Consider the following 16,522-nt stretch of genomic DNA (forward strand, 5'->3'; position numbering starts at 1 on the left):
CGAAACGCGCGTCTAACCACAAAACAATAAGTCTAGCTGGTACCTTTTTGGAGTATCTGTGCATATATTTCTTTCTTCTTATTGTTTGTCAGAATTTGTATTTTCCAACTTAATTGCATATGTACCGTAATTCCTTATATTCTTAATACTGCAGTATTACCTTTTTTTTATCATTATATTTTAAATGTCTAATATTTGAGTTTTCAAAAACCAATGACAAGAACTATTTTTTTTTATATTAACACATTTAGTTGGAATCTTGCCAGTTTGTATTACTACCAATACAAATGCTGATGAACTGCAACGGACACACAAAGGCGTCAACATTCCAACAATTCTTAATTGTAATATAAGTATGGAGCTCCGTAATTTCAAAATTTCATTTTGGAATTCTTAATTTGTAGCAGTACATGTACTGGCGCAAATCAGTAAATAAAAGTCTGAAAATTGCAACTCTAAGGCGTTTTTATGGTAAAGTTTATGATTATCTGCATATGATTTTTCATTGTGATTTATACTGATTCGTCTTCTTTGCCATGGCATTGTCAGCTTTTTTTTAGGCATATGAGTTTAACTTTCGCTGTGGTTTTTTCACCTCTCTATTAAAGTTTGCAACTTTTAAAAACTAAACTATGTTATACGAAAAGCATTGATATTCCATACTTGCAACACGTGCATCATTTAGCTGGACACTTGTAAATCTGTAATTTACGGACTTTAGTCAAATTATTTCGGCAACTTTTGCACTGCTGGTGGAGTTTTGATTCCTCGAGAGTATCACCACATATGTGCTAACTTGAATTATCATTGATATAGTCATATTTATAAATTAACTATTAACAAAACATTGTTGTAACTTGTAATACTAAGGCTGTTCTCCCTCAGGAATAGATTACCGCAGCTGTATTTGGCAAAACTATTAGGAATTTTGGTTATCAATGCTCTTCAACTTCGTACTTTATTTGGCCTTTTTAACTTTTTTGGATTCGAGCGCCACTGATGAGTCTTTTGCAGAAGAAACGCGCGTCTGGTGTAATTACAAAATTTAAACCTGGTATTTATGATGAGTTTATTTCCATGTATAGCAATATTAGAGTATGGTTTGTCCATAGTTTACGAATTGATAATTACTTTAGATTATTCTTCGTTGAATTCTTAAATTCGTGGTTCGCTGTGACCCACGAAACCCACGAAAATTGGTATACCACGAATAAAAATGAATCCACAGTATCCTACTTTTATTTACAATGTACATAGGTACACGTGGTACACTCTTACAAATCAAGAATTGAAAGGTAGAATTTAGACATTTACTGAGTTATATACTTTTGTTTAGGATTTGCAATGATGTTATTTTTACACTTTTGGTTTTCTGGAAAACTGCTGCAGCTTCTCTATTGTATCACTATAGTTATGGTATCACTTGGTATTTGAACTTATTCTTTTTCTTTTGACACCAGCATAAATATTATTCGTGGGAGGGGTTAGTAGTTTAGGTTTAGTGAGAGCTAATTATTTGTTTAGGTAGAGGTAAGTAGTGTAAATTCGCCAGATTTTCATGTGCCTTGTAAGTACTTGTCGAATTCAAACCCTATACATATTTCTTTTGAATAAAAATTCAAATATGAGCAGGATCTGACAAACAATGAACATACTAGCATGACGAGATTACAATGATGATTGACGGAATGAAACACACCTTCATCACATAGGGCTGATAACAAAAAAAAAACAAAAAAAAACTGACGAAGCTACAGTCTTAGGACAAACAGTTGCTTGGTACTTCTGTAAAAATCAGCTACATATTACACGCTACTTATATATGTTTTGAATTGTATAAATACACATAACATTTTGGTGACATGATAATGAAATGAACGGTGTTTTAATTAATTTCATTTCATAAAGATGGGAATAAATGAAAAGACGTTAAACAAAAGCACAGCAATTTCCTGATTATGAATTCCGTTCTGCTTGAGGTAATATCGCCGTTCTTGTAAGTAAGTAGTCAGATATCCATTCTGGTAAATTCCATAGAATTCTAAAGATATATTTGACATCATTACCCACCAAGTATCGGTACTTAGGGTATTTTGACGTTAAAGCGTGCACATATGCATTTACAACCAAATGTGTGTGTGGTGAACCTAAATTTGTTATCGTTTTTGTGGTGATATCTTTCCCTGAAAAAAATAAATGATAAGGTTAATATCTGTATGTTCATACAAAAACAAAAACAATTGTTTTTCCTTCAGTGGAATTTGACCCCCCCCCCCTGCTGCTATATTATCGTGGCAACACCTACTTTATTGTTAGTAGATACATAGACAACTCGACCAATTAGGATATATAATAACTATAGTTTTCGCTAGTTTTTCTATGGTTGCAACACAGTACATGATGTATACTAGCAAGTAGATGGCCTTGCAGGTCAGCTGTTTTTGCTTTTTCAATAATCTTGAGCCATTCGTATATAAATCACATTTGGTATTTAAGTGTATTAATATATATATATATATCTGAAAAGATACATTCTATGTAGATCGTTATTAGTTTCTTATAATGATATTCTAGAAATTGACAATGTTATAAAAACAAAATTTGTCTTTCGGGTTTTCCCTTCATTACGCCTTTAAAGAAAAGCAATTTATACATAAAAGTTGGTTTCTTGTAAAATAAGTTTACAATACATTTAAAAAGATAACTAAGATCATTTGAAAAAATAAAAATGAATAAGATCAACTGAAAAAGAACTCAAAACGAGGATAAACTTACATTCCTCTACATAACCTTGACCGTAATACTGTTTCAACTTTGAAGAGATTCCTCCAAAGGAGTTATCAGCAGCTGAACAAAGACGTTCTACATCAATCAAATTTGTCCGGAAAAACCCGGGTTCTAAAATATGAACTGTTACTCCTCTGTTGTATACTTCACGTCTGAAGCAGGAAAAACACCATTAAAAGCAAATAATTTATTTTTATGAAAAATTGTATTGATTAAATTCTAAAAATGGTATAATTTAGAAAAAAAAATGTTCTAAATAGAAATCAACTACGAGACTAAAAGACCAGAAAAATAAGGGTGTCCCGTAATCTTTCGCCTCTATTTCGTTATTGTCTTTGAACTAGCTTTCAGTAACAGTAAGTACTCTTGTATTGGTGCTTTATTTCAATTGTTCTAGAGTTACAAATGTAGTGCATTATACCGATTTATTACATCAAGACATCTGCAACAAATATCAAGGCCAAGTTACAGTTTGTTCCTAATGTTGCGCTGTTATACTACGGTAACTGGTTATGAGAGGGGTTCGGCGCTCACTAACAGTTTGTTCCTAATGTTTTGCTGTTATATTACGGTAACTGGTTATGAGAAGGGCTCGGCGCTCACTAGCATGTTTCAAACAAACATATTCTGGATGAGCCTGTACATCATTGGTTGCTGTTGGTTCAGGTCCGTCATATTTGTTTATCGTAAATCGATTTATTATAAATTAGGCTGTTACTTTCTCGTATAATTGTTTTATATTTTTCATAATTGGACCTTTTAAAGCTGACTAACGGTTTGGGTTTTTCTTATCGTTAAAGGCCTACGGTGACACAGAATAGCATAATTATATCTTCGTCATCTGAACTCTAATGGGGATAGTTGTATCATGATTGACAGTAACACCACATTTCATTACTTTTTTCATAAAAAAAACAGAACTGAGGTTGTAATGCCAAATAGAAGTTATTTTGTTAAAAGTATATACAATATAGAAATAGAAAATTCGAACGGTCTTGATAAATAGCACACTCCTATATCAGGTCTTCAGTTTAAATTGAGACCAAGCTAGTTATATGAATAATCCATTAAGTATGTTGAACGTATCTCACCTCAAAACATCTGAGTATCCCTCAGCTGCGAACTTTGACACTATATATGTAGGATTAGCAGCAGCAATTCGTCCCATCATGCTGGTAATGTTAACTATACGTCCTTTTTCTTTTATAATTAGAGGCAGAAATATTCTTGTTGTCTCTACCATTCCTAACGTATTGATTTCGAAAGCTGCCTGATAGTCTTTTCTTGTTAACCATTCTACCGGACCTACGTTTCCCGTAATTCCTGCATTGTTCACAACACCCCATAAACCTAGAATTAATAAATAAAGAATTAAACTTAACGATTAATTTGAATAAATATTTTTTTCTAACTACATGTACAGAAATTTCAAATTAAAAAAATACAAAAATCAAGAATAAAATAAACGGTACCTGAAATTCTAATGCACCTGGTGTGTTTTTTTGACTGTTTCAAAATTTTTCTTCATTGTGATAAGGGCCAGAAGATTTGAAAATCACAAAACCGCATTTGGGGATTAAAAGGTTTTGCGTTTGCGCGCAGATTTTGATTACATTTGCGTGCATTTATCTTACAGTTTTTTTTTAATAGCAAACCGTGGTGGGGGTGTGGGGTGGGGTGGAAAAGTCATTAGAATATGATGAATATTAAACTTTTCGTATCGATAGAATATAATGCAACCAAGTTATCTTGCTTGAATCCCACTTCCACCTCCTCGTGGGTGAGTAGGTGACTTAGACGAACGAAAAGGGTACTTTAACTTAAAAATAATTGAATAAATTTATTAATAAAAAAAAGGTATTATTACCTGAGCTTACCTGAGTCTACCTGTCAAATAAATGCGCGCAATTGTAATCAAAAGCTTCGCAAAAACGTAATGATTTTTTTAGTGCAAATGTAATGGTAATGTGCGCAACGTAATGCACCGACGACTACAAATATCAAAGAGCTGAGAAGTTAATTTTGTGGTTACTTATTCTCCTTATCATATGTGCGATTAACTCGTATAATTCAATGATTACATCCCTTTTCTTGAGTGAGTAGCTAATTTTTCAAATTAAAAAAATAAATTTAACTTATCATTTCAGTTTGTGCAAGTACAAAATACTAAATAAAACACTAACTTAGTAATTTTCAAAAATAGATCGTTTGTATCCGTACCTGTGCAAAGGTGTACATTTGCAATGCGGTCGCCGCCAACACAATAATGTATAAGATCAATAAAGATGAATTACATAATACATGCAGTACAACGAAAAACTGTAGTCTTTCTAGGTTAAACATGTCGTTAGAAGTTTATCCTAATGACATTCTAGATCCTGTTCAGATATCTCAAGAACCTGTTTTGTTTACAAATCAATTATGATTTTTCAGCGTTTTTCCACAGTATTCCATGTCTTTTGTGACAAAGTGAGAAATTTTTATTTTAAATATTTGTTAATTTGGCAATACATTTTCAATGTGTAGTGCATCACTATGTTAAGCTTTATGCAATATGGAATACTACACTTACCTGTATCTGAATGCAATGATGACTTGACTGTATTAAATGCATCTTCAATACTCTCAGTCTTAGAAACATCAATTCGAATTGTTTTTACTTTTTCAGAAGTTTCAAGTGTTAATTTTTCTTCACCATCCTGTGTTAAACAACCTGCAAACACATTGAATCCAAGACCATCAAGTCTTTTTGCCAGCATGTTCCCAAACCCATTGTCGCATCCTGTTATAAACACATATCGGCTATCGTAATTATCGATAGTGTTCTTATGGCGGAACCATCGATATGTCAACCAGAGGATAACGAGAGGTAATACTATTATCATAGAAAACATTAATTTACCTGAAACGAAATAAACATTTTACCTACATATGTATACAGCTCGCGAGTTTTGTTATAGGCTCAAAACATTGTTGTATACATGTTGGGGTTTTATTTTAACAATGCAAGTATTTGTCCCCAAATTTTTATTAAACCATTGTACTTGTTTGGCTTTATAAATATTTTGATTTTAGCGTCACTGATGAGTCTTATGTAGACGAAACGCGCGGCTGGCGTACTAAATTATAATCCTGGTCCCTTTGATAACAATTCCGCTGATGCTTTAAACTTGTTCAAATTGTTTTAACTGCTTGGTTTTCCAAAGGGTACAATCTGCGAAAAGACATTTGGGAAACATAGGAATCAAAGTCTAGGTTTTCCAAATCTTATTTTAAGATATTTGATTTTGTTTTTGTAATATTTTCACAATTTTATGACTCCAGAGTATCAAGAGTCTATCTATGTTTTAAACAGCGACTTTTTAAATTGTTTTGTTTTTGTATATGAAATAATGTAAACATCTTTTGAAAATGGTATCATGTATACCTCATTTGGCTACTTACAAATAGTGATGTTTTATAATGTCACTATATATGCAACCATTATTTTTCCAACGATGATGCTACCATAATTCGCCGTTTCAGAATCTAATGCATCCTGGGTAATATTTTCAAAAGCGTACACCAAAGCGTTTTGATTGGTTTAAAAGTCCTAAACAATCGAAATTCAACCAATGACGTAACGTTATTTTCACTTTGGGGTACGAACAATGAAATTACCCATGATGCTTTAGATTCTGAAACGGTCAATTAGTTTGATATCATGTATTTAATAAGCTTTACCATGCCTAAAAAGGTCAACGATCCCCAATTTAATTTATTGAAATCGATCTAATGGCACAATCAAATGTTATTATAAACACCAATCAGACTTACGTCTTCATATGCCTACCTAATGCATAAATTGCAAGTTTATTTATTTAAGTACGTGAATATGATACTTTTAAATACAACATGTATAGAGTACTTCCTTTTACACTGCGTGTACACTAAAGCACCATCTTCTATATCATTTGATCTTTTTTAACGAACATTGTTGTTTTTTTTCAAATTTCATGTTTGTATTTTAGATAAAGAAATATAAGAAATAAATTATCTTTTAAAATTAGGTAAACAATTTGTAATTTTTTTTTTTATAACTTATAAATGTATATATTTTTATATTAAGCTGTACGATGTCTCTTTTATTAATTATTCAATGGGCTAATAATTGGTGCCCGTGTGTTTAAAACAGACATATAATTGACAATTTGAATATCAAACAACTATGAATATTATAATAATACATTGAATTTTACCTTATCTTTAAAAGTTATATACCGGTACAAACAGTATAGAATTTACAGAATAAAGGTGTTACGTGAGAAGAGGATGTTTACTGTATGACGTGTCATAAGTGACATCACATCAAATAAATATGTGACAAAAATATCGACTTACATCGTAACAATTAGTTAGTGGGTGTACAATATCAAATAAGGTAACTAAGTGGATTTCCACACCCAGAGAAAAAATCGATCTACCGCATTCTATACAACCATACTATCACGAGATAACCGATGAGATTTTAGTGTAATTGAACCCATCAATTAATTTGGTACATGAATCATTGCACTTGCATTTTTATTTAGACCATTTGTTAATGTTTTTTCCCTATATTATCTTAAAATCTGTAATAGATATTTAAGAAAATGTTTACAAAGGCGGTCATTAATACAATATCAACAGGCCTCAGATCACAATTAATTCCCTTTGTTCGTGGCCTAGGAATATAGGTTCCCAATTATTATATAGGGTATTTCTTCCCAAGTAATCTGTCTACTATTTTCTTTGAAATGTTTACTATTTAAGTGGTCCTATCAGTTGCATATATATTGAAATAAGTAAAACATGTGGAAAAAAATTATTGTTGAAAGTGAAAGTAGTGATTTGGCCAAAATGAAAGTAGGGTAGAAATTAGCCTTCGTCATTTATTCAAGATTCAAATCCTACCGTTGGCATGCTAATAGGGCCCTCAAAAGAAAAAGCTCTGATGGATTGTCCTGGGACAAGCATATTTTATTAGAATAATAATGGTCTATAAGAAGTTAAATTTATTTCATGTTTGTGGCGGTGCAAAAAAATGCATTGTAGCCAAGGGAAAGAATAATTGTGTTCTGAGGCCAACAAATTGGCAATATAACCAATGCCGCTGTAGTTATTGATAATTTCTTATTATTAATTGTAGTGTTTGTCTTTAACATGTTACTGTTATAGATAGACAGAAACAAAGGGTAGCTTTATCGTCAGCAATATATAATTATCAACTAAACTAATCAATTGAACTGAAACCATCAGTTGATTCCTTTTGACGTTAATTGCTCTTAAATGATGGGTCTTTGACATTTGCTTTCTTCTTTCAACCTATAATGAACAGTCAGACACTGTAAACTTGAATAATAATTGCAAAGGCATGCCCTACAATAAGGCACATGACTGGAGCAGTTATTTGACTGTTTATTTGAATTATTTGACTAAAATGTTTTTTGTGGTGTTTTTTTAAGCAATAATGAATGCAGAAAACATATAGTTAGCAAAATAGAAAACAGAAAAATTGAGATCTTCAAACTTTTCAGAAGTACTAATTACAGCATACTTAATTGAATGTTTCGAAGGACCGTTTGACAAAGAAATTCAAAACATTGACATGTACTTATCTAATATCAGCTTGGCTTTAAATTTACAATACACGAATCAAAACTGTTAAGAGACAAATCTAATTGTAAAGAAAAATCGTAAACTGATTCCTCTCTGCTAAAAAAGTTCACAAAATCTTAGGTGGAAAGCTGGAATACAAAGTAGGTATTTAATATGCCCGACTTTTTCCAGAGAAAGGAAAAGCTTTGTCAACAATGTTCATTAAATATTTTCGTTTCATGATGTCGGTTAAAAGTTCAGCGGATGTATCTATTTGTTTGAGTACCAATACAAACTCTTTATATTTTAATTATCAGTATTCAATTGTTATATATCAGTTCATTGTACTATCCTTATTGTGTATATCTGTGAAACTAATTTGTTATGATATCTATATGATTGCTAATGTGTTATTGGTAATTGAACATTGGTACTACGAATGCCTCAATGAATTACTCTGTTTAATGAATTTGATATGATTGATTTACTGGTATTGTGTGAATATAAACGCTAATCTTTATAATTAACTGATACAAACAGGCAATTGATATTCCATCGGTTTACTACTTGCTGTCGATTTTTCATCAACGATAGATATGTTCTAGGACAGAACAATCAGAACGTGTTAAGGGGTAAGACTGGCAAAAACTGTTCTATGTATAACAGCATCTGTTAAAAAAAGCTGCTCTACATGTGTCCGGAGAACATATCGAGAGACGTTAATTGATGTGATCTGATGTTGGTCAGTTCTCCTGACAAATCTCTACGGGACGTTTTGCATATCGTATCGAACACTGCAATATATTAGCAGAAACTGTAAACAGCAAGAATCACTGTCACAATCTACAATCCTAGTGTAATTGACGATGACGGTGATTGAGTTAAAGGCATATTCAGGACGAAAACATATAAAAGTGTTTTGAATTTTGAATTTGACATGGACGGGGATCGAACCCACGATCTTCCGCCTTCTATTCAACCACACTATCACGAGATAAACGATGAGATTTTAGTGTAATTGAACCCACCAATTAATTTGGTACATGAATCATTGCACTTGCATTTTTATTGAGACCATTTGTTAATGTTTTTTTCCCTATATTATCTTAAAATCTGTAATAGATAAACATTTTAAGAAAATGTTTACAAAGGCGGTCATTAATACACTATCAACAAATTGGCAATATAACCAAAGCCGCTGTAGTTATTGATAATTTCTTATCATTAATTGTAGTGTTTGTCTTTAGCATTTTACTGTTATAGATAGACAGAAACAAAGGGTAGCTTTATTGTCAGCAATATATAATTATCAACTAAACTAACCAGTTGAACATAACATGGAAAACATATAGTTAGCAAAATAAAAAAAACAGACAATTGAGATCTTCCAAACTTTTCTGAAGTACTAATTACAATATACTTAATTGAATGTTTCGAAGGACCGTTTGACAAATAAATGGAGAATGTTATGTTGAAAAGTTTGAAAATTATTTTTTTCTTACGATTTTTGTGTAAAAATATGTGACCCTTTTGTTGAATTAAAAAAAGTTACTGTTTTAATCTTACCTGAGTGCACTTGACTCGACACAATGTATATTTTTAAAGTTGTTAAATTGATTCTATAGTAATTGGAGTGCTAAAAAGGATGAAAATAAATAACAAGATGGCATGTGTTTGCCAGATAAACAATCAATAATCATTGTCGCATGTTCTTATTAGCCTCTAAGTCATTTCTACATCTGAATCTTTCTTTTTTATCAATCTTTACTGTTTTTGATACAGACCAGATACCATTAAATTATTTTGATTTAGTTGTATATATCCAAATTTACGAAGTTTCCAATGAAACCATAAATGTTGCTTGCGTGATACCTAAAAAATATTGTAAATGGTTTAAAAAGTAATCAAAGGTACCAGGACTATAATTAAGTATGCCAGACGCGCGTTTCGTCTACATAATACTCGTCAGTGACGCTAATACCAAAATGGTTATAAAGCCAAACAAGTACAAAGTTGAAGAGCATTGATTCCGAAAAGTTGTGATAAATACAGCTAAGATAATCTGTGCTTGGCGTAAAAAAATCCTTAGTTTTGTAATTAGGAAATTAATATAAATGACCACTTAATTGATATTCATGTCAACTCCGAAGTACTGACAACTGGGCTGAAACGTCCACCAGCAGTGGCATCGAACAAATGTGTAAAATTTAGACGAAAACAAAAATATTTTGCTTACCTTGTATCTATTGGTATCTATTTGAACACAGATTCTACATTTGTAGTTTTAAAAACTTTCGGTTTAAATTGCACAATATATTTCGGTGTGTAATGACTAATTTAAAGAAGAACAGTTTTAGTAGAGTGTTTGTTCACTATGATATTATTCAATTGCATGTACATTGTAAGATAAAATTGAAAATAACATCAAAAGTAGATTGCATGCTTTGTTGTACTCAGACTTGGGTCACGCCATTTAGTTTGAATAAACTTCACGACGACGATAATGTATAACATATTAAATTCTAACTTTTATAACCATGTGGAGGGTTGTATTTCGTGTAACGTAATTTTTTGTAGTAAAGATACGTTTGTTTATTACTTTGCATAATAAAATGAGAATCAGCAATTATGTAATAAATTTAAACGTTAAAAGAAATATCACGAATCTGTCATGTGTACAATTTATTAGTAGTCTTAAGCAGCTCAAATCTCAAATTGATTCACTGGCTGATATCATGCGGCAAATAACGGGAGTGGTGTGCAAAACAGGATATGTCGATGCTCAAACTGCAGTCAATTACATTAAAATTATATTTACTAAATTGTTCTGATATATTAAAAGTCAGGGGTGGTATTCTAATGACATTCACGATGAGCTGAACTCCAGCGAGAAAAAGAACGCTGCTTATTCGAACTGATAAAACCAAAGACGACATTTTTGTGTGGGATAGTTAGAAGTTTTAGCAATGATTTTTTTTCGATCCAGCGTCAAAGATATTTCCCCCTATTTTTCTATTGCTCTACATTCTGCTAAGCCTGTTAGTCTGGTTCAAAGCAGAGAATTAAAATTGTTTTACATTAATATAGAGAATGGAAACGGGGAATGTATAAAAGAGACGTCAACACAGCCAAAGAGCAGAAAACAGTCAAAGGACACAAACGGGTTTTTAACGCAGCGAGAACACCATTCGCCTGGAGGCGGTGACAACTGTCCTTTAAACAATAATGTAAACTAGTTCATCAAAAAAGACGTAACTTTTTACTCTGAAACATATAAATAAGCAACAACAAAAAACACAAACAAACAAAGGCTAGAGTTTCCTGAATTTGCGGAGGGGTTTAACATAATCCCCAATCTAAGTAAAATAAAGTTCCCTCGTGAAGTCTTGATTTTCCCGACCTGCAAACCATTTGACCTATATTACGTGACCTAACTATTGTATTTAGTTTTAATTTGTTCTCGTCCTGAACATGCATGCAATATTTGCCAATGGACGTTACGCAAACACAAATTAATCAATATAGTGTGCCCTAACAGCTATCATATTTGATAAATATAATGCATCCCAGTAGCCATAACAGTTTATTCCAATTAGTTCGTTAACCTCAATGGTAATTACGGTATACACATACGGTCATATGGACTTCTTCCAACAGGCAGTTCTACTTTGATCGTAAAAAGGCATATGATATGCTCGCCAAGATGTATAACCCATCCGAGTAGACTTGTAACAATAAAGAAGCCTTGCAACAACTCTTTTGGGATCTATTATGGCATAGACAGCTACTAGCCATGCTCAATTTCTACACATATCTATACAACATTATTATTTCTAGTGACGGTCTAGGCTTCTCGCCCTTTGTCCTGGTCGGCCTATTTGCAGAAACTACCTGCAGTTATTGTAAATGATATATTTTTTCAATCTCAAAATCCTGAATTAATCGACTCTGGATGGTAATCAAGCAACACTAAATGCTCAATATACTGTGGATTCATTTATTTTCGTGGGTATCAATTTTCGTGGATTGACGAAAAGTTGCATTTTCGTGGATATTTGATTTCGTTGTTATGCCAATATCTGCATACAAAGCATATAAAAAATTTACGTTTCGTTGAACATTTAAATTCGTGGTTATCATGAACCCACGAAATCCACGAAAATTGGTATCCAACGAATATTAATGAATCCACAGTAGTTCGACTCCGCTAGCTATTAATATAAAAGTAGAAACCTGTATTTAACTAGCCGACTTTTTTTGTACTCGTTTGAGCCAAACATCTTGCCACAAAAACAAAATATCGAGACAGATAGATTTATTGGTGACCACTTTATAGAACAGATTTTTTTATACTCAAAATCAAACCATAAGGAAATATGGAAAAGGTAACTATCTCATTGTAGTTTACCTAAATCTTAGTATAGTGACATTCATTGTTTTATTTGTGTTTGAACATAAGCCTTTTGGTTTCTAGATGCCAAAAGACAATACATACTTATAAAAAGAATATCAAAAGACGCAAAACTAGAAACAAACAGTCGACGATGTTTTAATAAAAACAAAAACGAAAAACTATGAACTGAAAACAATCAGATAAAATTGAGGAGCATGAAGTTAGTGATTCAGAAGTTTCATGTCAAAAATAAATCGTTGTCTATTAGAATTTCATAACAATTTAATAGTTTAATAAATGAACATGAAGATTTGAATATATCAAAAGTTACAGAAGACTAACTTTACAATTCTGGTCAACAAGCAACAAAGCCTCAAACATAGTGTCTCCTAATCAGAAATGAGCAATTCTTATTCATATTTCGCCTTCGGTCTCAAGTAATGAATTAGCTTTACTTCTCTATGAGGGGTGAAGCTTACATATAATATCTCTGTTTAAAGAAACAAACTATATAACCACCTATAGCTGGCCAGTGACCTTGACCCTAGTATATAAGCACCTGTTCCATAATAACTTGTCATTATTTTTCTAGAGGGTTGAAGTGAACACTTCACATAAGTTCTTTTTAGTTATTTTATTTTTATCTTAAATTTGGCAGAAAGTTATTAAAGTTACATTAACTTGTCTACGATGTACGACAAGTTCTAATGTTATTTTGTTATTTACAAATAATAATTCCTCAATTGTCTACGATGTATGACAATTGTTGATGGAAATGAATTTAAAAATTTCTTGTCTACGATGTATGACAAGTGTTCATGGAAATTAATTAAATATTTTATTGTCTACGATGTATGACAATTTTATATATTCATTAAGTTTTTGCCTAATAGCACATTTGTTACTTAATTCATACTCCTGTTTGTTAAACAGGTAGATATTTAAAAGTATTTCTATTCATCTGAAGGTCGTGAGTACTTTTCACAATTTACACGTGTTTTACCTGCACAGGTACACATTTTTGTATTACAATGGCTGAATTTGTTTATGCAAATGTATTGTTTTTGCAAGATGTTTAGAATGATGTTTACACTTACAAGGGTGATGGTTATGATTTTCATCACCTCTGGAATGTTTTAGTATTTAAAGATGATAAATTTAATAGGAATACAAGAGGTATTTTGAATAAATCCTCTTCTTAAACAGTTATAAAACCTAGTAGTTTTATAATAGATCATAATGGCATGGCAATTGGAAATAATTGACAAAGCAACAGAACCTGTAAAAAGTAAGTTTTAAAATCTAGTGTTACTTGTATAACTTCAAAATCTACTTGATTTGTGATTGTTTCTAACGAAAGTGCTGTTGAGATTTAGATAGGCATGTATATTGATACATTTACTATTTATTATTAATGTATTAAAGAACCTGTATGAATCATGAGGTTTGAGACAGTTTCACTGCCTTCAACTCTAGCAGAGTTTGTAGAGAAACCTGCTGCTATATTTGAATTTTTGCCATTAGAGGCTTACTTTAATGAAGATTTAGTTCTAAATTTTGATCTTATCTACTGAATTGATACGGTGTATGTACCTCCTTTTGGAGTATGTGCCATGGCTGATGATAGTCCAGCCGGAGTTGAATTTGATACGTCTTTTGATCCTGCATTAAGGTCTTTTGATCCTGCATTAAGGTTTTCAGAAGCCTTTAAGGCTTCTTTTAGTGAGATTAATGGTCCATTATCTCATCCTGTTTGTTGAACAGTTTAATCATGATTTTGATAAAATCAGGAATATATAAAGTTCTTAGAGGAAATACTATCACACTGAGAACTGTGACAATCCTAGTGTGTCTAGGATAATTAAAAAATCGAAATGGCAATGCCTAGACAGGCCCACTCTGTGGTTTCAAAGATGCAGGAAACCCAGAGATACTTTATTAAGGGGTTGATCATCACCCCTATTGTTGAGTTTGCTATTTCTTGTTGTAGGAATGAGCCATTGGATCTTGATAATACAAGGATTTTATTGTAAAATTATATTTGTTTGTTTTACCATGGTTTTCTGGTTAAACCCATAGGAGATGCTCAGAAATATTTAGATGATAAAACTTATTTGTAATTCTGTTGTGATAGTTGCTTTATCACATTTCTAGTTATGATTGCAAAAAGCAAACTTAGTGTTTATACAAAGATTCTTAGCAAATTATAGATTCCTTGGAAGAGGTTCCAGGTCTAGCAATTAATTTACTACCAGCTGTTATGGGAAAGGCAATATCAGTTTTTTAACTGCAGAGGCTCTGTTGGTCAACAGGGCGACTATACTACATGTAGTAGGCAATTCCCTTCATTGAGAGGGAGACGTTTCCAAAAAGGGAACAGAGAATCTCAAAGAGGTCACATTTCTCAACCAGTTGCTATATATACAGTAGATAACTTAAATATTATGATTTGGAAAATGTTACTAATGATCTATTGATATTAGATTTATTAAGAAATGGTTATAAAATTATTTTTAATGATGTACCATAAGGTTTATCCTTGTTGAATTAAATACATTTCACCTTTCATAAGGATGAATTAATTTCAGAAGTCCAAAAATTGATAGCTAAGAGAGCTATTTAAAAGGTTGATCGATCAATGGAAAATCAGTTTATTTCCTATATTTTCTTGGTTCCTAAGAAAGATTGGTCTTCAAGGCCTGTATCTATTTGAAAAATTAAAACAAACTAAGTTTGTGGCTTATCAGCATTTGGAGCAGGACCATTTATCTTTTGTTTAGATGTAATTCTTTAGAATAATTATCTATATATATATATCTATATATATATATATAGATAGAGCTAACATCTATAGATCTCACAGATGCATATTTAAGTATCATTTATGTTTATATCACAATTTCCTGATTTATGTGGAAAAGACATTGATATGATATTTATGTTTTTTTGTTTTGGATTGGCTTCTGCATCAAGAGTTTTTACTAAGGTTTTAAAACCTGTCTATGTATTTATGAAATAATGTCACTTGAAGTATATACATGCTATAGTTTATACATTGATGATTATTTTATTATGGATCAGAGTTTAGATGATTGTATGGTGAATACAGAAGAAGTGGTGCAAATGCTTGATAAGCTGTGCTTCAGAAAAATTTTGAGAAGTTGGTACTCATTCCTTGGAAGCACATTGTTTTCCTTTGTCTCATTATTGATACTGAGCTATTTAAGTTTTTTCTGACAGATGAGAAATGGTAAAATTATCTCCCTTGGGAAATTCTTTTTAAATAGAATTGTGTAACGGTATTATAGATGTTTTACATCATTTATTGGTCTTGTGATGAATGCTTTTAATGCAGTATCTGTGGCATGCATGGGAATGTTACATTGCAGAAACATGGCGAGAAATAATGTTGAAACACTGTATAGTTGTTACAGTGTTTATTATCATCAATAGGTGAAATTTTTTAACAATTTAAAATCAGAAATTAAAAATTTGATTTATAGACCCATCCAGATAAGCTTTTGGGTTGTACCAGATTCCTCTGACATAAGGATTTGGGATCCAAATTTGAAGAAAATGTTTCTGTTGGTAGACGGAGCTTCTTTAAGAGTATGCACTCATTTCATATAGATTTCATAGTATTGTTGGCTATAATATTCTTCTGGAGAAAAAGTTTTAGTCACAGAGAGTTATACAATCAGAAGATACAATTTCAGTAGCTTTTAT

The 16,522-nt window shown here is 31.7% G+C and overlaps 1 protein-coding gene across 2 annotated transcripts; it reads right to left on the minus strand.

Moving 5' to 3' along the window:
* Nucleotides 1–1,225: 1,225 nt before the first annotated feature.
* On the minus strand, nt 1,226–10,823 carry LOC139501137 (retinol dehydrogenase 7-like). Of its 2 annotated transcripts, XM_071290123.1 has the most exons (6): nt 10,640–10,699; nt 9,970–10,039; nt 5,360–5,689; nt 3,879–4,137; nt 2,776–2,939; nt 1,870–2,183 (listed from the first exon to the last, which is right to left on the minus strand). In XM_071290123.1, exons 3-6 carry the CDS (start codon nt 5,679–5,681, stop codon nt 1,957–1,959), a joined length of 972 nt encoding a protein of 323 aa, XP_071146224.1. In that variant the 5' UTR covers nt 5,682–5,689; nt 9,970–10,039; nt 10,640–10,699; the 3' UTR covers nt 1,870–1,956. The 2 variants fall into 2 exon arrangements, with proteins under 2 accessions (XP_071146223.1, XP_071146224.1); XM_071290122.1 differs by lacking the exon at nt 9,970–10,039 and having other exon boundaries at nt 1,226–2,183; nt 10,640–10,823.
* Between the last annotated feature and the right edge of the window lie 5,699 nt (nt 10,824–16,522).

Source organism: Mytilus edulis, chromosome 13 (genome assembly GCF_963676685.1).
Source record: "Mytilus edulis chromosome 13, xbMytEdul2.2, whole genome shotgun sequence".
Taxonomy (NCBI): Eukaryota; Metazoa; Mollusca; class Bivalvia; order Mytilida; family Mytilidae; genus Mytilus; species Mytilus edulis.